The following is a 21835-nucleotide window of genomic DNA, read 5'->3' on the forward strand; positions in this document are numbered from 1 at the left end:
TTTAATTTTTTTTTTTTTTTTTTTTTTTTTTTACTAAAAACAAACAAACAAAAGCCCAACCACTACTTCTTGGACTGAAAAAAGCCAAAATGGGATAACTAAGCTCCCAGAGTCAGAATCTACAGCTCTGGCAGTCTGAGTAGGTACGATTATAGCTTGGTCAGTAATAATGACGGATTTTAGTGTCCATTTTAGTGTACGAAACACTAAATTACAATGAATTGAAAAGTTGGCTGGTTTATAGTCCTAGAATAGCATTTCTGGGAGGTAAGGATGACGTTAAATCATTTTGGGATGGTTTCAGTCGTTTTCTCTTTTAATTGCAGGTACAGTGCTGTTTTCACTTCTTCGCATGTTCATTCAAATGGGAAAATATTTGTGGATGGTCTGTTTGGGAGAGAGACTCATTTATCATATCTATCTTCACCTTTAACCGAGCCCTATGTTTTTGTTTTATTGTTTGTTTTCGGCACACAATATTAGAACTCAGCCCCTTGGAGAATGTCATAAAGAAGTTTCATTATTCAGATAACTTAATTTTTTATATGAGTCTGTATGCAGGCTGCTTCAGCGAGAGAGTCGCCAGTCAGGCCTGATGCAGTCCACTCTAGGCCGCCTTGCAAACTCGGTGCTGGAATCTCTCATGCTGTTAATGATTATGTATGAAGACTTGGGGAGAACTGGAGGTGTCACTGACGACAGATACAAACATAGCATGGTGCTTGTTTTCAGGTCGGGGAAGGGACACATGTGGCAAGCCAATTAGATTGACTTCCATATTCCAAATAGACAACATATTTGGAGCAAAAGTGAAAATGAAATAGTGGTCCAAAGCTTGAGTTGTCAGCTAGCTCTGTGTTTGACAGGTGGGAGGTTCCTGGTCAGATGTTGTAAAGGGGCCAGTGGGCAACCCCCGTGCTTAGAGACCGTATGTAGGTAGAGAAAGTAAGATGTGGAGTCCTAGGATTCGGATTCGAATCCTGCCTAAAACTCATTAGCTTTGCGGCGTTGGGCCAAGTCACTTCACGTTCTGCATCTTCAGAATATGGATGGAGGGGAGGTACTGTCTTCCCTCACTACCTCATGAGGTTAGTGAGGAGGCAACCATGAAAACTTGTGTTAATTCTTTGTTAACTCTTAAATTTCTGCATGGAATTCGTTATACATTATGATAAAAATAACTAGTACCTGAGTTAGAGGAAGAAGTGCTGGACCATTTTCAGTTACGCTTTGGAAAGAACAGAGCCTCTTCTCTAACCCACTTTTGGGCAGATGCAGATAAGCGAAGAACCAGGAAGGTGGAGAGTGAGTCTCTGGATTCTGTCCTTGGTTACCCAGGAGTGAGCAGGAGAGAGTCAGGTGCACACAGCTTGGCCTCTTTGTAGGATCCTAAAAAAAATACAACCTAAAACACATTGTCAGAGTCACCTGCAAAAGTCTAAGGACATGAGCCACTGCACCGAAGACACCCCTCTTTATTTTAAAATGCATTTTCAGTTTTAAATGTAATGAAATACCTCAGTCAAAAGATTATTTTTTTTAGAAAAAGGATACTGTTTTGCCCTTGACTCCTGGTAATATCCCACACTGTAGTAGTGTTTTCAGGAGAAAACAATGCTTCTACCCAAGTTCACTGTCAGTAGCAATTCACTGGTTTATGGGCTTATGTGCTTAATAAATAGAATTCTGATTTTTCTTAGCATTAAATTAGCTCCTTTAAAATTTTTCCTGATATTTTTTTAAAAATCATGTTTGGTTCAACATGGCAGATTGAACATGGATATTCCATTCTCTTTGGAATTCCCACTGAAATAATGGTAAATTAATGATAATTTTACACAGACATAAATTTAAGGAAAGCAAGAACAGACAAGGAAATGACAGATCAGAGATAGAGATGTTAAACATTTTCTGAAAGAAAGTAGATGGAGAAGTAAGAAGCGGGTTCATAGCACTGACTAGCCAAAACCTGGGGGTCAGCATGACACTGTAGGGCACTACCCCCAAAAGGTTCAAGTTCGGGAGGCACAAAGGCTCTTGGAATCTGGGATGAAATTGGGAGCCCAGAGTGGGCCGGTTAGAAGTTTGCTTACAAATGACTTAGGCCATCCGGTCTCTTCCACTCCTTGAGTGTGAGTAACCTTATTATTCCCACTCTGACCTTCACGAGACACAGGAGAGCGACGCTCTGGAGAACTTAGACCAGGGCGGCTCCAAACCCGGAGGGCCTGGCACAGCAGCACGCGGGAGTGAGGGGCCTACTGACCGCGGGGTGCTCGGTGCACATCCGCTGCCTGAATGACAAGTCGCAGATACCCTCTCAGCCTCCTTTTGCCTGAAGACTGATGGTCATGAACCAGATATCACACACCATGTGGAGAAAATACTGATTTTCATACTCTCTCTTGGTCACTGGTTTTCCAAATTGGACCAAAAAAATGGAAGAGATTTAATTTTACCCCCTGCTGGTTACCACTGTCACTAGTAGCAGCCCAGAGCTCCTGACGTCCGGCTAAGTTAACCTGGTTAAATTAGTCATTGTTGGCTGAATGGGAGCAGCAAAGCACCCAGTTACAGCTGTCACTCCCTCCGGTTAACCTCGCTCCCATTGCATGGTTCTATTTATGTGTCATATCTTCCACTCTCTCATACTTCTTTCTCTAAAAAAAAAAAAAAAAAGTTGACATTTGAATAGTTATATTAGTAGATATTATCTTGATGACTTAGATTCTGAATTTTAAATTCCTAACAATGTGGGTGCTTACATTCATATTTTCTGGTTTGTTTTCTATATATTGTATACCATATTTACATGGTTTTTCTACGTGTTGAAAATGAATCACGGGCCTATATATTCTCATAAAATTGAAGTTAGGGAACCTCCCTTAGAGGCCCGTGTGTTCAACCTCTGTGGGTTTTTTGTTTTGTTTTATTTCAGCTGGCAAATTGAAGCACGAAGAGGTCAGCAATTCATCCAAAGTGACCCAACTAGTTTGTGGTAGAAGCAGGACTAAAATTGTTGAAAATGGTCTTTGATTATCAATAAGAATATACAGTTACCACTAGTAATGTGTAAACTACAGTGTGGGATTTGAAAGGCTATATATTTTTTCTTTTTAAAAAAGTTTTTATTTAAATTCCAGAAAATTAACATACAGTGTAATAATGGTTTCAGGTGTACAGTATAGTGACTCAACACTTGCACACATCACCCAGCACTCATCACAAGTTCCCTCCTTCATCCCCATCTCCCCCCACTCTCCTCCCCTCTGGTAACCATCAGTTTGTTATCTGTAGTTAAGAGTCTGTTTCTTGGTTTGCCTCTTGCTCTCTCTCTCTCTCTTTTTTTTTTCTCTTTGCCCATTTGTTTTGTTTCTTAAACTCCACGTATGAGTGAAATTATATGGCATTTGTCTTTGAAAGGCTATATTAATAGAAAATAATTGCTAGAAATTAATAGGAATTCTTAAGACCCTAGGTAGATAAACTTATTCCACTGACCAGTTTCCCATTTTGTTCTCCCCTAAGAGTTTGCCTTCATGGTAAAAATTTGCTCTTGGTCGGCATGCCACCGTCTGGGGCTCCGGTAGTAGAATTAGGATTCTCCAGTGCTGCACACAGGCCAGGAGGTGGGAGAATCGCTGGAGGAGTTTGTTATTTGAACCCACACAAGATATTACTAAAGGATGTGTGTTGCTCAGATAAGCCCTGTGGAGTTGGAAGAGGGTTGAGAGCTACTGCTAGAGAACTGTATTTTGGGTAAAGGAATCGGATTTGGGAAATTGGAATGAAATAGGAAGATAAGTACAAATAGTGCTGGTCTTGTTTCTAAAATCTGAGCAGATTCCTAAGAACAGTAGCAAGAGTCTCTCACAACAATTCATTTCACTATTAAAGAACATCAAGTAATTCCTGCAAGTCTCTCTAGCCCCAGAACAATTTCAATATAAATAGATTTGTACATTTCAGAGAAATGGATGTATGTGTTTCTTTCTTGGAAAGTAATTAAAGGATAAGATTTCTACGAATGTTTCCTAATGTTCCAAATCGTGGTTGTATTTTATATTTATATACGGTCGATGGCCCCTTTTTGTAACTTCCTAAAAAGTCTTTTATTGGTAGTATCTTGATTCACAGTAAAATACATAAGTCAACTTCTGGTCAGTTTCACTGAGAGTGGTCTTATAAGTGAATAATTTATTATAGTAATGGCTTCTAGGGTAAAGAAGCACAATATCTGGAAGAATATTGCCAGGAATTGTTGATGGAAGCACATTCTGTGATTTTTCTAATGTATTTGTTAATGTTTATCATTTGAAGTAGGTAATAAATGTATGGTCCAAAGGACTGTGGGAATATTATCTAGCCACACGGGCTTAACATCGGGTCAGCAAATGCTCCGAGCCCTGTTCTGCCTCCGAACTTTGCCTGTGTTGTCAGACCGGCCTGGAACCCTATTACTCCTCTCAGTGAGGCGTCTTTCCCTTCAGGTCTTTGTTGAAATGTCATTTAAGCATTTGGTAAAAGAAAGCATAACACATAAAGAAAACATAATTTTATATATAATGGGCACTTCCACCCACTCTTTGTCTTCAAGTGCTGAGATCAGTTGTTGGTTTTTACCAGCACCGGTTATTATTTATGGGTTTGTATCTACTGTTGGAAGACAGAGCAGCGTTCTCCTAAATGTTAATGAAATTAATATGAGGTCTGTGGTGAAGAGTAAATTAGTCTAATTTTTCCCATTTCATCTGAATTACACTAATAATTGGCATTATAGATAACACAGTGTGTGGGGTCTAGTTGTTACAGGGCTGTGGGGTTGGCATCTGGGTGAGTAGAAGTCAATATGGGAAAAGGCAATTCTTATGCTCCTGATTTCCTTGTTTACTTTTCTAGGTAAGAAATATGTACTTATTAAATATGAACATTATTGTTTCTGTCATTGCTTCATTAATTTTTCTAAGTGACCACTGTTCCAGGAGTTGGAGCAGGTTGTCAGAAGTGCTTGGCCCTTGAATGCAGCACTTACTAAATGCTCATTAAGTGACTGTATGAACCAATGAATGAATGCATACATCCAGTCTGGTAGAGAGGGCAGTCCTTTAAACAAGCGTTGATCTGTGGGGAGAGAAGAAGGGGGCTTCAGTTTTAGCAGATGACTCAGTGTCCACCAATGAAACCTGAGGGACATCTCCTGGACAAAAGGACTTTTTTAAAATGTATTCTTAAAGAGACAATAAAAGCGAGCATGTCTTTTTTCCAGGGCTGTCATCATCTCTGGATGTGCTGTCTGGAGGTGATTCAGAGACTCTTGTGACTATGAGGAGAACAGTCAGATGGGAAAGTTGACAGGCCGAGGATGGCAGTGAAAATACAGAAGCTGGAATTTTAATATTAGTAGAGCTACCCTATCTTTGGATTTCTTGTTATGCAAGATAATAAATATTTTGTAAGCTTCGTGAGGGCAAGGTGTTTGTAAATTTTGTAATCTCTCTTATACCTGGAACAATGCCTGGCACTGTAGTATATATACTTAACAAATATTTTATAATATATCGAAGTGAGCTTGTCACCAAAGGTACCATGATGGATTCAGTGGGTTTTAATGGCAAAATCAGAGAAAGAAATGTTTTTATAAATGGTCTCAATCCTGTTAATCTTTAAATGTGGTTAATGAATTTGTTCCTCTGTATGGAAGCCATTTCTTGGGGCTTATGTTTGAGTACCATTTTATTCCCATAGAAGTTAAAATTGTCTTGATACATTGATGGAGACAAGAATCTAAAATTCACATTTTCCAAATCAGTCTCCAAAAATTTGAAGTAGCCCTGTAAAGGGGTGGGGAGCGGGGGTGAGATTTCATCTTCGGAGAAGACAAGATGAGAAGGAGAAAATCATGTTATTTTTACCTATTCGTTTACATATTGAAACCTTTCCGTTACGTTTAAGCTGTGATCTTTTGTTCACATGTAAGAAAGAATTTAAAATTCATATATACTTTATTGCCCCCCCCCTTTTAATGAAGGTTGTTTTCAGTTATGTGGGATGAGCAGCTTGTTCACTACTTCCTGGGGGAGGAAACGCTCCAGGATCTCCTGTAGGGGTTGGACATGATCATTGGGACCATCCCAGCCTCAGAGTCAATTCTGAGAACTTTGCTTGGAGTCCTAGATCTTTAAATTATGTCAGAGGGAGCATCCTCTATAATGAGAACTGTTCTTAGAACTAAAACACAAAGGTTTCCTCGTCTTGGACCGTATCTTAAAGGAATTTATTGAAGAGTGAAAAGCTATCCCAATAACAAATACTCACCAGTGAACTTTGAGGGTTATGACCTATATTAAAGCTCAGGGGAATAACAGTGGAATTTACTTTTTTTCTGATTTACCTGGTATAAGCTACCAGAAATAAATTTCTTCTTAAACGTTCAGTTAGCAGTGCATCGTTTCCTCTGCCTCATTCCCTGTCTTCGAACTGGAACTTCATTTGCATTCCCACTGCTCTAACCGCAGAGATACCAGTTTTACTTATACATTAGGTTGGATTTACTTTTATTAAAGGGAGGAGGGGAAAACTTTCAGATACATAATTTGGTACTGACTTTTTAATGCTGTTTTCAAGAAGGTCACTTAACTAGTATTTTTGATGCATTTCCCTACACATTGTATGATATCTGTAACTGAATCTTTAATTCCCTTGTTGTAGCAGAGAGAATTTCTCGAATCCTTGCTGAAGCTCCACCATCCTCATATTATGCTTTTACAGCAATTCCCTAGACTCGTGAAGGTGAAGGATGAAGTTTATAATGGTATTGAATACCAAACTGTTGCTTGATTTATTCAGGAAGGTTGTTATATACTGGGATCAAGTGACAGCTTAAAAGCTAGTATAATTCATCATCATCAGTTAATTTTCACTGGGTGTCCACTGGGTGCTGAACATTGTACAAGGTTCTTTGTCAGCAGGTATGTGCCTGATAAGGTTGATGGAACTCTAAGATGACGGAATCTTGTCTTTAAGGCACTCGCTATATAATCAAAGGCAAGTCAGTAAATGCCCGGTGTTAAGCTCTGTGTACAAAAAGTATGTAACTAAAAGTACTTTATTTTTTGAGGGGTTCTTGCTAGTAAATTGAGGTACTGCTCTCAGGAATAGCTATGCTGACACCAGAAGAAAGTGGCTGATGTTGGATGGATCAAGGTTAGGCGTCCACTATGGTCCAGTCCTTGCTTGGCCCCCACACATTTACTTTGTGTACACACAGACACTTTTGTTTCGGTGCATATGATTTCACAATATTCTTAATGAGATCCAATTATCCTTTGAACAAACATACATGTACTGAGCCTCTCCCTAACGAGAGACAAATCAACGTTCCATTCAGATGACGCATCTAGAGCTGGTGTCATGTCATTATTCCACAGATCTCTGGGTGATCTTCATTCCTCCTTTGAGATCGTTCAGAAATGTGACCTCAGGGGCGCCTGGGTGGCACAGCGGTTGGGCGTCTGCCTTCGGCTCAGGGCGTGATCCCAGCATTGTGGGATCGAGCCCCATGTCAGGCTCCTCTGCTATGAGCCTGCTTCTTCCTCTCCCACTCCCCCTGCTTGTGTTCCATCTCTCGCTGGCTGTCTCTATCTCTGTCAAATAAATAAATAAAATCTTTAAAAAAAAAAAAAAAAGAAATGTGACCTCAGTCAAATTTGGAGTTAGCGCCTCATGATCTTGCAACTTCTGTTTTAAAACATATGTGGCTGTGTGATGGTGAAGGGAGTATAGAATGGCTGCAGTGTCACCGCTCAAGTATGGTACTGGTCTGGGGAATATCCATACCCCTGGTTGGGGGCAGTATGGAAGCATCTCTTTATTGAGTTTCTCCCTTACCTTGGCCTGGGTTCTGCAGGCAGCAGATGTGCTTACTCCAGGATTCTCTGCTAAGATTTCCCTTGGGGGGTGTCCTTCCCGGCCATAACTGAGAAGGGCTTCCAGGAGGATTCCCTTATAGGGGCCTTAGCAGTTCTCTTTGTGTTGTTAACAAGGACTTAGATTCAGGGATTGCCNTCGGGTGTCCTTCCCGGCCATAACTGAGAAGGGCTTCCGGGAGGATTCCCTTATAGGGGCCTTAGCAGTTCTCTTTGTGTTGTTAACAAGGACTTAGATTCAGGGATTGCCTTAGGGTGGAACTGTCACAAGCCTTTATTTGCTAAGCTAGAGATTCTTCCGGCAATATAATTTCTTTAACATCTGGGCTCATTGCTTATCCGTACCCTTTCTAGGGAGGAGGTGGGGGAAGGCTTCATGTTCTGGTAACTGGCATCAAAAGTTGTGTTGCATAATGATCTTTGACTCTGGTCCCTTGACTTGCCGCTTCTCTTTTTGAGCTCTGGTCTCCATCTGTCTCCGTGTAGTAGCCTGCTGTCACTAGCATTACTTCTGTGGGTGGTGAGGCTTCACCCCAGCGGCTGCTCCTTCCCAGACTGTATCCCTTGTGAACGAGTTACGTGAACTCCTGATGGGCAGTGCGTGTGCGAGGTACTTGACAGAGCCTGCGGTTTCAGGCTTCCTTCTCGCTCTCCTCCCCGTTCCATCCTTCAGCACTGGTGTTTACCTCATCAGCACACTGAATCTTGACTGAACACATAATTTGGCTGCTGAACTTCAGCTCCCATATCTGACTATCCGAACTTCAGTGGTCTCCCCTCACTGGCTGCTAGGGCCGCTGCTTAGGTTGTTCGCCTGTGAATTGCACAAGGGCACGTGGAGGCCAAAATCCAGCCCTTGCGCTAATCAGTGAGGCCTGCGCTCAGGCAAGGAAGGCTTGTGAAATTGGTCTGTGCAGAGGGGAGCACCTTTTTGGATTTACACACTAGCAAGTTCATTTACGTGTTGCTAGCTTTGTGTTGTTTGCAGGGAAGAATAGCTCTCTTTTTTCCCCCCAGTTGACTTTTACCGTGGCCAGTTAGGATGGGTTTGTTGTTTTCTTGTAGCAGCTACTGAAAGCCATAGGAAGTCCAAATACCAATATATGAGGAGTTTTCTGCAGCGTACCCCAAAGCTCCAGCCTCAGTACGCATGTGATCCGTGTTCCAAGAACTGATGGCACCTTATTTTTTTTTTATATTATGTTAGTCAGCATACAGTACATCATTAGTTTTTGATGTAGTGTTCCATGATTCATTGTTTGCGTTTAACACCCAGCGTTCCATCTAATACGTGCCCTCCTTAATACCCATGATGGCACCTTATTTTAACTAGCTCCTTTGCCACCGGTTCGTAGTGANATTATATTATGTTAGTCAGCATACAGTACATCATTAGTTTTTGATGTAGTGATCCATGATTCATTGTTTGCGTATAACACCCAGCGTTCCATGCAATACGTGCCCTCCTTAATACCCATGATGGCACCTTATTTTAACTAGCTCCTTTGCCACCGGTTCGTAGTGACTGCTGATTTTCTGTGGTAGGATGTATTGATCCTCATCCTCTCTATTCTTGGCTTTACGTAGGTGATGGCATGTTTTAACAGCCTACCTTGATGCCAGTTTTTATATTTGATCAGTTGTTGGTTTTGAGTTTTTCTAACTTGTATCCTTGCTTGACTGGAGAGCCCTTATCCCGTGGGGGAAGGCTAAGCTCCCCAAGGCAGGGATGGGTCTAGGACCTGTATCAGAAGGCAGTTCTGGGGTCTATCCAAGTGTGTCAGCGTGTATCTCAAGTTGAAACCTTGGAGTGCTGGGTGCTTCGTGATGAGAAGTCTTCCATGCTTTGTGGTCCTTGAAAGCTGTAATCAGTCTGTAAAGTCTCAGGATGAATTCCGAAGTTTCAGATATTTGGGGTTTTTGGTGTAATCTTTCCTTAGTTGTTACACTAATTTTACTGCAGTATACGTTGCTTGATGTTGTTAAAAATATTGCTGACATGTTAAAGATCTGTGAATGTGTCCTATCCCATCGTGAAAATCAGGTGCTTTCAAAGTGATTACTTACAAAAACAGGTATTAATAATTTTTTAAAGCTTTTCCTATAAACCTGTGGTGAAATGCCAGGAAGGTCAAAGAAATATTTAATTTATGGTCTGAAGATTGAAATATGAGTCATTGCTATCTGATACTTGTCTTCCTATTGTTCTGAGAATCCAGAGGAAAGCTATTTGTTAAAACTTAACACAGTAATAGTAGGACTTTTCTGGCTTCTGCTTGCCCACCCACTAATTGTTTTTTTTTTTTTTTAAACAAAAGAAATGCCTTTTATAACTTCAAAAAAGATAAAATTTCAGTATGTAAAAAGATGTTTGGAAGATTGTAACTTTGTGCTATCTTTTTATTCCTATGTTTTCTGTCATCTAAAAATTCTGCTTAGATTATTTATTTTCTATAAAATATAAATATATGCATTTATTTAGGTATATATTATACAGTTATAAATAACTATAAGCAGAGTCACTTTATCAGTTGAATCAAATGATGGAAATACCTGTTGAGTCCGAGAACAAAGGGATACCATAAGCAAACAGGGGTCCCATCTTCACTGTGGGATTATATCAGACGACAATATGATCTTTTAAAATAAAAATAAAGCTTGTAGATAACAATCCATAAGGAAGCCTGCTAACTTAAACTGACAAATATTCTGTTCTCAAATGTAGGAGGGGTGGGCTCATATTAGCCACGTAAGTTAACTAGAAACTGTGACGTGCAAGAGTGAGCATGAAGTCAGGCCAAATTTGTCATTCATTTGGGAATAGAAGCAAGCATTCAAGAAAAGCTACAGTTGGAGGGAATATAATAAAAATTTTGTGGTGTTCATTGGTTTACTGCTGGGGGTTTTTCAGTAAAACGTGCAAATCTTAAAATGCTGATTATTTTTCTTCATAATCCTTATATTTTAGTATATTTTTCAATCAGGTCATTATTTTTCTGAAAAATGAAAGATCACGTTTGTGTATTTTTTTTTTTGAAACCTGTTTATTTCTTAAAAGGTTTTGTGTTGATTTATAGGGAGGAACAAAAACCCCTAGTAACAGAATTAAAAATAAAAGCCAAAGAGTAAATCAGGAAGAAATGACAGGAAAATTTTATAGGGAAGAGAAAAACAATGGTATGAAACTGGGAAGTGTTAAACCTGTCCATACCCATGAGGATCTGTCCCTTTTTCTCATTTTACCAGTGAAGGCCCTGGTGCCTAGGGGGATGAAGTAATTCCTCAAGCTCACAGAATTCTAAAGTCCTGACTTTAGAATTCAAATCCTAGTGGATCTCGCTCAAAGCCTATGCCCTTCCCTCCATCTGCAGATGCCAGTGTCTGATGGAGGAAAATGGTAGCACTTGTGCACAGATTGCTCCTGATAGAAAGGGGAACAACTTGTCCTGATTCACCTGGGACTGTCCTGGTTTTAAAACTAAAAGTTCTGCATCCCAGCACCTCCCCTTAGTCCTGACCAAACGGGATGGTTGGTCACTCTACTAGATTTCCTGCCAGCCGTGGTGAAGATACAAATTGTCTTCGAATGGTAGGGTGATACTGGGGTCCTTTTCCTACAGGACGGTACGTGCATGGTTATCCCTCAGTCAGGGTCAGCTTCTACATTGTGAGACTCATCTCCCGCCTTCTAAGATAACCACAGGCTGTGGATTTGGCAGTGGTCTTTGTACTGCTACTAATGTACTGTTGCTTTCTCTGTAGTGAAATGTGGCATCTTTTGGGTCATATGTGCTAGGGGCCGTTCACGTATAAGTGTATATAATGTGCATCGTTGTTCACAGGACTTGATAGGAGCTATTAGTGTTTTATAACAGTGAGTCTCAGCATTAATCCCATGGCTAAATAGAAGTTTCTTTCTTATGGAACAGTATAGGATGAGCATTCCAGGTCAGTGAGAGGCTCTCCTCCCTGCTGCCCCGCAGATTCCTTCTGTTTGGTTTCTCCAGCATGCCTAAGATACTTCCCTCTGCTGTGGTCAAAGCTGGGTTGCTGGCAAGTGCAAGAAAGAAAGTATAGAGGACACACCCCAGGCTGAGGCCTAGGCCTGGAAGTGGCAGGAACAATTTCTGCGCTCATTCTCTCAGAGTGAACATGGATACATGGCTGAACTGAATTGAACTGCCAGGAAGACTGGGGAAATGGTTAGCCAAGAGCCTAGGACAATGGGGAGCATGGATTTTGGGGAAAAGCTAGCAGTCCTCCCTTTTTCAGGCTCTGCTGAAAGATGTTTAAGTATTTTCTTAATGTTCTTTACCAAATGAAGACAATGATTGAGTCTCCAAACAACTTCTGAAGTTTTATCCTTTTGTTTGGGAAGAAGTCTTTGCCACCCCTGCCACTGATTACTGATGACTTCTGTTAAAAACGCTTTCATCATAAGACAGTCTTCTCTATCCCGTGTGTTCTGAGTCATGTAGACAGAATTTGATTGGGATTCTCAAAGTGATCAGTGTTCCCAAAAGGTCACAATTTCAAAATATATTTCACCATGTTAATATATACATTAAATAAAATGAAGATGTGATAGGTGATGATGAAGTTCAGAGGCTCAAGAGAGAAATAAAATTTTTCAGATATGCCCTTGGAGGGGAACTGAGGAAACAGGTAGAAACGCCAGGGGCTCCCAGACTGTGGAAGTGTTGGGGTACAGGGTCTTTCTAGGGTACACCGAGGAAGGCTTGCATCAAGCTGAGGAACAGAGTTGGCCATTAGCACATTTATTTTACTTGATTTTAGCCTAAATTTACATTAGAACAAATAAATATTGTTTTATCACAGTAGTGCATCTTGAAGTGATTTTTAAGCTATTATTGTATCTAGATGCATGTTATACATACTTATAATAAAACCCTGTGTTATTCATATATATAATCTCTTACCATTTTAGTGTGTGTGTGTGTGTGTGTGTGTGTGAGTGTGCGCGTCTCTCAGAGTGACCACGGGGTAGCGTAATACTGTGCACCCAGTAAAAGCTTTAACTATCTCTGTGAAGAGTAAATTCAGTTCATACCAAGTCATCCCCCAGCAGTATTCTATTTTGATAATTTCGTTACAATTTTAAATTCTAAGCATTTAAATTTTCTTTGTATGTGTACAACCACCATTTAAACTGGGTACATGGTATGAGAATTCTTTTGTAATTTTATTAAATCTGATTTGTGAAAGAGACCAGGGACTGAAGATGACTTGAACATGCTAATAGATTATAGGCTATAACAAAGTGTTGCTTTATATTGCCGCTCCAGTAGCCACGGTTTCAAGTGGAGTTATTATGGCTACACTATCACCCAGGTTTTTTTTTTTTTTTTAAATTATCAAAAGAAGTTCATGGTATTGATTCATTACTCCCATATTTATTATTCTTATTGAAAATCACTAGATTTAATTCTGTTGGTTTCCTTCCTGATTGAAAACATTTGAACCCAGAAAGCACAGTATTTCTTAAGACATTTGTAACTATTCATCACGGATATGAAAATTACAATCATGCGGCATTGTGTGAGCCATGATTTAAAAAAAAAAATTCTTTACACATACGGTAAGCGGGTGACCAATGCTATCCAGGTTTGAAGATGCTGAATGTTCATATAACGGGTATTTGAAATTTTGATGTGTATTGCATTCGTTACTGAATATCGAGAATACATTTTTTTGCTCATATAGAGTAAGTTTAAAATGGGGTCTTTTGTGGAAGCACCCATCCTGTTTAGAATGATATAACAGATGCTGAATGTTCACGTATCAAACAAAATGCCAGCTTTCTGTAGAAAAGAGGTGTCAAAAAGTTTCTTTGTACCTTTAACGCATGTGATTATGTAGTACAAAATGCAGAGTTTGTAAAATTTCTTGAATATACAGGCAAAAAAAATGAATAATTCAAAACAACTCATAAGTTCTACATTCTATTGTCCCTTTATAACGCAGGCAGAAGATAGCAGTGCGCTCCCAATAGAGCTGAATTTGCACAAGTTACACCTCTGAAAATGCCAGATGGTCTATGGTCTACTTTTGAGAGCTGTCACATATGTAAAGATTTGAAAAAAGAAAGACAGCTGAATGAGAGCAGTGGATCATTAAAGGGAGAGTGAGGGTCCCTAGGCATCACTTGTGTTTTAAGAAGCATTGTGTCGTTCCCATATTAGTGTGCTTTTTTTTTTTTTAAAGCCATACACAACTTTTACACAATAAGGAAAAGAAATCTGTTTAAAGCCAAGTAGTTGGGGTTTAATCAGTGAGATGTTTTTGTTCTTCATTTGAGAATAAAATCATGTTTCCGACTTGGTTTTTTTATAATTTTACCATAAGATTCAAGTCACACCCATGAAAAATTAGCAGTGAAGTTAAAATAAATGTTAAGATAGATAATCTATCTAGGGTTTATCCAGTTTTAATTTGACTTACACACTGCATGTATCTGATAAATCATAAAACTAAGAAATTGTGTTAATGTTAAAAATCCGGCGTAAAGAAATAATACTCGGTTGTTACCTGACCATAATACAAACTGTAGGAAAAATAATTAGGTGACAGTGAAACAAAAATGAATGTACTATCATTTATCTGCCAACAGAAATAGATATCATTTTGAAGATTGAAATGTAGATAAATCATTAAGGATATGTTTGAATACCACTCCAGCCATACCTGGTAATTTGCAAATAGTCAATTTTGATAGTAGAAAAATGTCAGATCTGTCAGTTTGAGAATTTGGTGGCAAGACATAGTTGTCTTTTACCACCTTTATTTTTATTTATTGAGAATGTTTAACTATGACATGGTAATTTTAAGTTTACCTTGGATTATGGACTCTTGACAGGACATTTTTGATTGATAAGGAGCCTGAGCATTGGTCAGTTGGACATTTCGATTGAACCAAGCTCTCAGATTGCTTGAAATATTCTTTTCAGAGAAAAACTGGCCCAAAACATTGCATTTATTTGGCGAGATTACTGGTAAGTGCTCTGAAAAGAACACCAAATTAGGTTTAACTGTCTTCTTTGGCTTCCTCTTAAATACATATGCATAACTATCTATGTTCAATAGCAGTCATTAGGATGTCATTCTAGTTGATACAAGAAGCTACAGGAACAGAGATTAATCTCTAGATCAAATGATTGCGCACCCATAAGAAATAGATTTCCTCTTGCAGATGCCTTGTCCATTTTTGTTATGAGAAGGTCGTATATAGCTGCTAAACACAGAAGTAACCTTTTTTTTTTTTTTTAATCAAGAGTAAGGAGAAAACAAAAATATTTTGATATATTTTCACACCATTACTTTGTGGTATTCCCAAATATTTAATTTTTAGATAATAGTTCTCCTTTATCACTGAAGAACCGAAAAACTGTACGAGGAGTTATCATAGGTTAGTTTAATAAATCAAGTATTAATGGTAACAGATTTGGTAGAGAAGGGTGCTTTTGTTTGTAGAGTACAGAAATGAATGTCTTTTTTCTTGAAATATGCACAATCATGAGTAGACTGTTTTGATAGTTAAGATGTTTTTCTTCAAGAGACATAGAATATGGAACAAGAATGGAAGTAAACTGTGTGCTAAACACATACTCAAATGCAAACTGTCTTCTTTGTCAAAAATATGTACTGTTTTGGCTAATACCCAGATCACAGATAATCAGGCCCTTTTAGACATTGCAGTGCCATGTATAATTGTTAAGCTTTGCATGCAATACTTTTTCTAAATTGAATTCTTAGTATTCAGATTTAATTTACATTTCATAACTGTTCATAATCATACATGGAAAAGAAGACTAATTAAAACAGCAGTTTTTTATTTTGAAATTCCAGGAAATTATAAAATAGTAAAATTTTGGCAACTAGTGGTTTTTGTTCTTTCTGTTGTTTTTGCTGAAGTGCTGTGATTGACAGCTTTGCTTAGGGGCTACCCAATTAATGTGAATGTTGATTTTAATAATCTCATTACTTAACCAGTGTAAACAAATAACATTTGGGGGAGAGAGGAGTCAAGGCTCTTAAACTGCAAGAAATAGAATCCATTTTGGCTGATTTAAATAGAAAAAAAAATGTATTAGTGATGTAGTTTTGGAATAGTGGTGAGTTTTGGTGGGGTGGGGTCCAGAGCCAATGGCCCAGAAAGGATTCTTGAGACATTTTTGGTGCAAAAAGGTGGTCTTATTAAAGCACGGGGACAGGACCCGTGGGCAGAAAGAGCTGCTGCACTGAGGTTGTGAGGGGCGGCTGCTTACATACTTGGGAGTTGGGGGCAGGGAAAAAGGGAGGTTTTCAAAAGAACTTTCTTATGCTAAAGAGGAGATGTATAAGATCCTGGAGGCCTGGCCATTGTCAAGTTAAGGTGGTTTTTCCCTCTAGTAAGGCATTAATATCCAGACAGTTGGGAACTTCCTGGAGGAATGTCACACGTATCCCCGCCCGGAGTGGGGGCAGGGGGGCGGGGATGTTGCAGGGTGTGGCTTGTGCTTGGTCCTGAGCTAGCCTTCTCCTCCCTCATTATCAGCACACAGACCCTCCCAGGAGTTACACAGCTAAGATCATCCACATCCATTCAGTGGGGCTTCTCTGTTGAAAACCCCACTGCTGCACCATGAGCCCACGGTCTGCTAGGGAGTGGATATCAGACACTGCACCCCGCTGCCAAGACCAATAAACACCTGCATTGCTTGTGCTGATAGTTCCACCTCCCGGTGTGGGTGTGGCTGCGGTCTTGCTTTGGCCACTGCTGCATACAAGTCATCCTGGTGCTTGGTAGGACTTAGGTCACATACCTGTCCCCTAGCTGCAGAGGAGTGGAAGAATGGGATAGAGGAATTGACCAAAAATCTGTGAGGGTGTTCAGAAATTCCAGGCAGCCCAAATGATAGTCATCCTGCTTTTTTATGATTCATTGTCCAAAGAATCAAATTTGTTCCTCCTTAGTACCATGGTATTAAGTCTCTTATATTCTTTTTAAAGATTTTATTTATTTATTTGAGAGTGCGCATGCACGCAAGAGAGCAGGAGCAGGGGGAGTGGGAGAGAGAGAAGCAGACTCCCCGCTGAGCAGGGAGCCCCAGGGTCTGATCCCAGGACTCTGGGGTCATGACCTGAGCTGAAACCAAAAGTCTGATGCTTAACTGCGCCACCCAGGCACCCCTCTTATATGTTTTTTCAATCTGAAATGTTTTGCTTTTCATATATAGACAATTTAACGCATCTGTAATTTATCTCTGTAAGGTATATATGCACTTAGGTGTGCAAACACACATATTTGGAGCTCTATTTTTTCCCTGGTTGTTTGTGCCTGGACCCACAACACATGGCTTTAGTTCCTGGAGTTTCTTAAGAAGACTATGTATGTACTAAGTCAAGTTCTGCAACCCTCTTTTACTTCCTTAAAATTGCTTTAGTGATTCTTGGTTACTTTTCCTTACAAATTTTTGGATCAGCTTCTCAAGTTCAATGTAAAAGCTTGTTGGAAATTTTATGGAAATTACACTAAATAAATAAATTGGGGAGAATTAATATTTACTCTGCATTTAGTAGGGTTTTAAGTCCTTATGTTCTGTGATCTTTTGCCATAAAATCTCAACCCATTTTTTCTCTAGCTTAATTCTTAGATACTGATGGGAGGTTTGGGGGGCCTTTAATTTTTTCTTTATTTTTATTTTATTTTTTTTTGATATTGTAAGGAGTTCATTTTTTCTTGTGTATTTGCTGTTTGGTTACTGTTGGCATAGAGGAAATTTGTTGATTTTAATGTGGTTGATCTTGTATATATCTTGTTAAATTCTTAGTGTTTCAGGGTTTGTAGTCTCCTAAATTTCCCCTAGAACATTCAATTTAGGTATGCATCTCAAAAATATTTTTATTCAGACCTATTAATTTTTTTTTCATGTTTTATCGCTTTCACCAGTACCTTCAGTGTAATGTCGAATAAGAGGGGTGAAGTTGGGCCACGTTTTCTTGGTCCTGACCTAAATGGGAGCATTTCTGAAGTGCTGACTTTTAATTTCGGCAGATGTGTTTTATCAGATTAAGAAAGCTCTCTTCTATTCCCTTTTCATAAATGGTTTATTTTTATATCAAATTAAAAAATAAATATAGAAAAGGTTTTCTACAGGACTTAAAATGAAATCGAAAGGGTGCCTGGCTGGCTCAGTCGGAAGAACATGTGACTCTTGATCTCTGGGTCATGAGTTGGAGCCCCACATTGGGTGGAGAGATTACTTAAATTATTTAAGTGAAATGAAATTGAAGACAAGTATATTTCTTTCTGTATTGTCCAGCTTTGATACTTGGATTCATTGTTCTTTTCCTTTTATCTCAAAGGTGATTACATATTTTATCCCATTATCGGGGATATTGAGATAATAGTGCCATGTGTCTAGCACTCAAAAGAGGTACCCCGTACACAGAAAACAAACACTTGCTGTTGAATGAGTGTGGAATAACTTTTTCAGATTTCCAACTTAAATTTTCTTAAAAATTAACAAAGCAGTCTTTTCTACTGTTTTTATATTCTTTGTGTAAAGTCACTTTTGATGACCCTGTCCCACTTGCCCTTTTTTAACTAATTTTGTTCTGTGTCCATGTTTATTAATATTTCCTTTTTCCTTTTTTAAGATTTCATTTATTTATTTGACAGAGAGCAAGAGAGCACAAGCAGGGGGAGCAGCAGGGAAAAGGGAGAAGGAGACTCCCCGCTGAGCAGGGAGCCTAATGTGGGGCTTGATTCCAGGACCCTGGGATCATGACCTGAGCCCCAGGCAGATGCTTAACCAACTGAGCCACCCAGGCGCCCTTCCTTTTTTCTTTATCTCCATTGTGTAGAACCATGGGTAGAGCCCAGAAGAAAAAAAAAAAAAAAAAAAGTCTGGACTTTTTTCTGAATATATTTTGGGACTTTCCTGAATATATTTTGATGATTTTCAAATACTTCTTTTTTAACTGAATCAACTTTTCCTGTTGTTTAGCCCAACCCCAGCGCTTGCCTCAGCTTCCAACGTGCTCACAAGAACCAAGTGAGGAAGAAACCAGCAAGATAAAGAACGGCCACCCAAGTCTGAGCAATGGAAATGGAATTCATCACGGGGCCAAACATGTATCTGCAGATAATCGAAGACTTTCAGCACCTGTTTCTAACAAAATGCATAGAAAAATTCAGTCCAGCTTGTCTGTAAACAGCGATATCAGTAAGAAGAGTAAAGTAAATGCTGTCTTTTCACAAAAGACAGGCTCTTCACCTGAAGGTAAGTTGGAGATACGTGCTTATTTTATTTGACCAGATGTAAAATCATATTCACCAATAACTACTTGATCAAGCCAACATGAATGAAGAATCTTGCTTATCTTTCAGACAAATAGGAACTTTGGTAAAATGCAACCTCTCCAAAGGGAAACGCGGGCTAGGAAAGGAAGTGCCAGCAGCTGACATCCTGCTTTAGATGATTGTCTTCTAGAGTGAGGAGTCGTTACTTTAAATAGAACCAGTATACTGTTTTTAATACCATGTTTAAAAATCTGATTGCAGTATGCTGGTGATGGATGCATGTATATTCTCTGTCCCTGGTTCATGTGGTTATTCTGTGGTTCAGAGAGAAGATGACCTGCTTGTGGTCTTGCAAATGAGTTCTTAAATATGCAACACTAAAATGAGAAAAAGATTTGGTGATCCTCATGTTGTCGCCAGAGAGTGGGCCAGGTGATCTCTGTGGCTTCACTGGGTCGCATCTTCCAGCCCCCGGCGCTGCCACCTGCCCCCCATTCCCCGCTCACTGTGCTCTGGCCTTCAGCTCCTCCCGTGGAGGTGCGTGGGTATTCTCTGACCTCTCGGGAGCTACTTATTATGCCTTCAGTTCTGCTTCATCCTGCCCTTGGCCAGGTCAAAGTCAGGTTAAATACTAGGAACCTGAGAACGGTTTTCTTTATTTTAATACAAACCCATCTGATGACAATGGGTTTAAAACCCACAGACTCCTTTTATACAAACAGCTTGCCATATTATATTTTCTTTCAAAAAGTATAGTTTTCCTACCATGTATAAGGTCCCACATTTCTGCCAGCCTATCCGTGTTCCTCTGTTCTTCCTCTTTCCTCTCCTTTAACAGTTCTTGGGATCCAGAAATTCAAATCTGTTTTCTAAATACAGATGTAGGTGTATCTCCACCCCGCCCCCCACCGGGGGTTCAGGTGTATCGGATTTTTCTTATTCCCCTTACCTTTCAATTTTAATTACCATGAAATCTTAAATAAGGCAAATTCTGTCGATGCTTCTGGGAAGTTGGCCATGCTTATTCATAGAGATAAATTGAGTTGTAAATAGGAAATTGTATCGAGAGTTACCAGGATTGAGTGGGAGAAAGGATATTACATTTTGGCTACAGGTGTCTCAAACTCAACTGAGGTAAAGTGTTAGGTTGATCAAATGATATGATAATAAATGGTCTGCATAGTTCTAGGTCAGTGACACTACTTTCCAAACTAATTAGATTGAAAGGGACATGATTGACACTTTAAAATGAGTTTGACATGTAAGCTGTATGGTCATCTCTGAAGCAGAGGTAGGCTGCTCACTAAACTGGCTCTCAGAGGAGTTGGGAAGGCGATGCAATTTTCTTTAGAGTATCTTTGCTTCTAGGTGATTGGGTGAAATAATTGAAATCTACTTGTTTTATACATTTGAATTTACTTATTACAGCCTTAACCTCTTATTTGCCATTTGATATTTACTTATTTTAAAGAATGATCTCTCTATCCATCCTCCAAAGTGCATATCAGTCCAACTTGAAATAGCTTATGGAATTGGTACAAAATTTTTCATTTTCTTATTTTTAATACCATGTCTGAAGTTATTTCTGATGGAGGAATGCAGATTTTTTTTTTAAGATTTTTATTTATTTATTGGAGAGAGAGAGGAAGAGAGAGAGACTGTGAGTGGGGCAAGGAGGAGAGGGAGTGTCTTAAGCAGGCTCCATACCCAGCATGGAGCCCGACACGGGCTCAGTCCTCAACCCCATGATCATGACCTGTGCTGAAATCAAGAGTCAGACTTTTAACCAACAGAGCCACCCACGCGCCCCAGGAATGCAGCTTCCTAGGTAACATACAAAGGAAGAGGCAAATCAGTAGTGTTGAAAGAGTTCTACTCTCCCCCTTTGTCTCCTTCTCCCTCTCAGTCCCAGGAGTGTGCAAGGGGGATAAGGACTAAGGATAATCCTGCTCTTTATCACAAAATGCTTTCCAGATTGGACTGGGGTTCGAGTCCTACGAAACACAAATGAAGAGGTCTAAGTATATTGTAGAGTGTCCTGTCCAGAACTTGGCTGTGAGGCTATGGAACTTAGCCAGTTGTATGTTCTGGGTGTTGTGATTGCTCAAATCCAGACGAAAATGTCCTTGTCTCGGTTCATGTGTAGTCTCCAAATAAGGTGTCCTCATGCATTTTGATGCTGTTTAAAGTTGAGCCCTGACTTTCACTTTTGAAGTTAGGTTTCTTCACTGGCAAATGTGCTGTGGCTTAACAAAAAAGGACAGAATGGGCAGATGGCAAGTGAAAGAACCGACGTTGCGAGTGCAGCCACCAGCCCGCTGGGTGACTCGGGCTTCTCTGGGGCTGCTTTTTCTGTAAAAGAGTTGGGAGGAGAAATCTTCCAAGTTAGCCTGGGTTCCAAGATTCTGGGATGCTATCCTCACAGCAGAACTGCTCTGCTGCAGGGCGGGTTTCTTGCTCGAGGGAATATGGGATTCCTGGTGGAGCAGAAACTGTAATTCCGGCAGAGGGGGGCCGGGCAAGGGCTGGGATGGTCTGGATGCACAGGGCTGGCGTCTGGATTTCAGGAGGCCTGTATGTCAGAACGGTAGGTCTTGAATGGGCT

At 39.7% G+C, this 21835-nt stretch overlaps 1 protein-coding gene across 1 annotated transcript in view; it reads left to right on the forward strand.

Moving 5' to 3' along the window:
• Positions 1-21835, forward strand: part of MDFIC (MyoD family inhibitor domain containing) — a 290453-nt gene that overhangs the window by 236827 nt on the left and 31791 nt on the right. The window contains exon 7 of the mRNA XM_034645386.1: positions 18935-19210. Within this exon, the coding sequence (XP_034501277.1) occupies positions 18935-19210 (276 nt within the window). The remainder of the gene's footprint in view (positions 1-18934; positions 19211-21835) is intronic.

Source organism: Ailuropoda melanoleuca, chromosome 1 (assembly GCF_002007445.2).
Source record: "Ailuropoda melanoleuca isolate Jingjing chromosome 1, ASM200744v2, whole genome shotgun sequence".
NCBI lineage: Eukaryota > Metazoa > Chordata > Mammalia > Carnivora > Ursidae > Ailuropoda > Ailuropoda melanoleuca.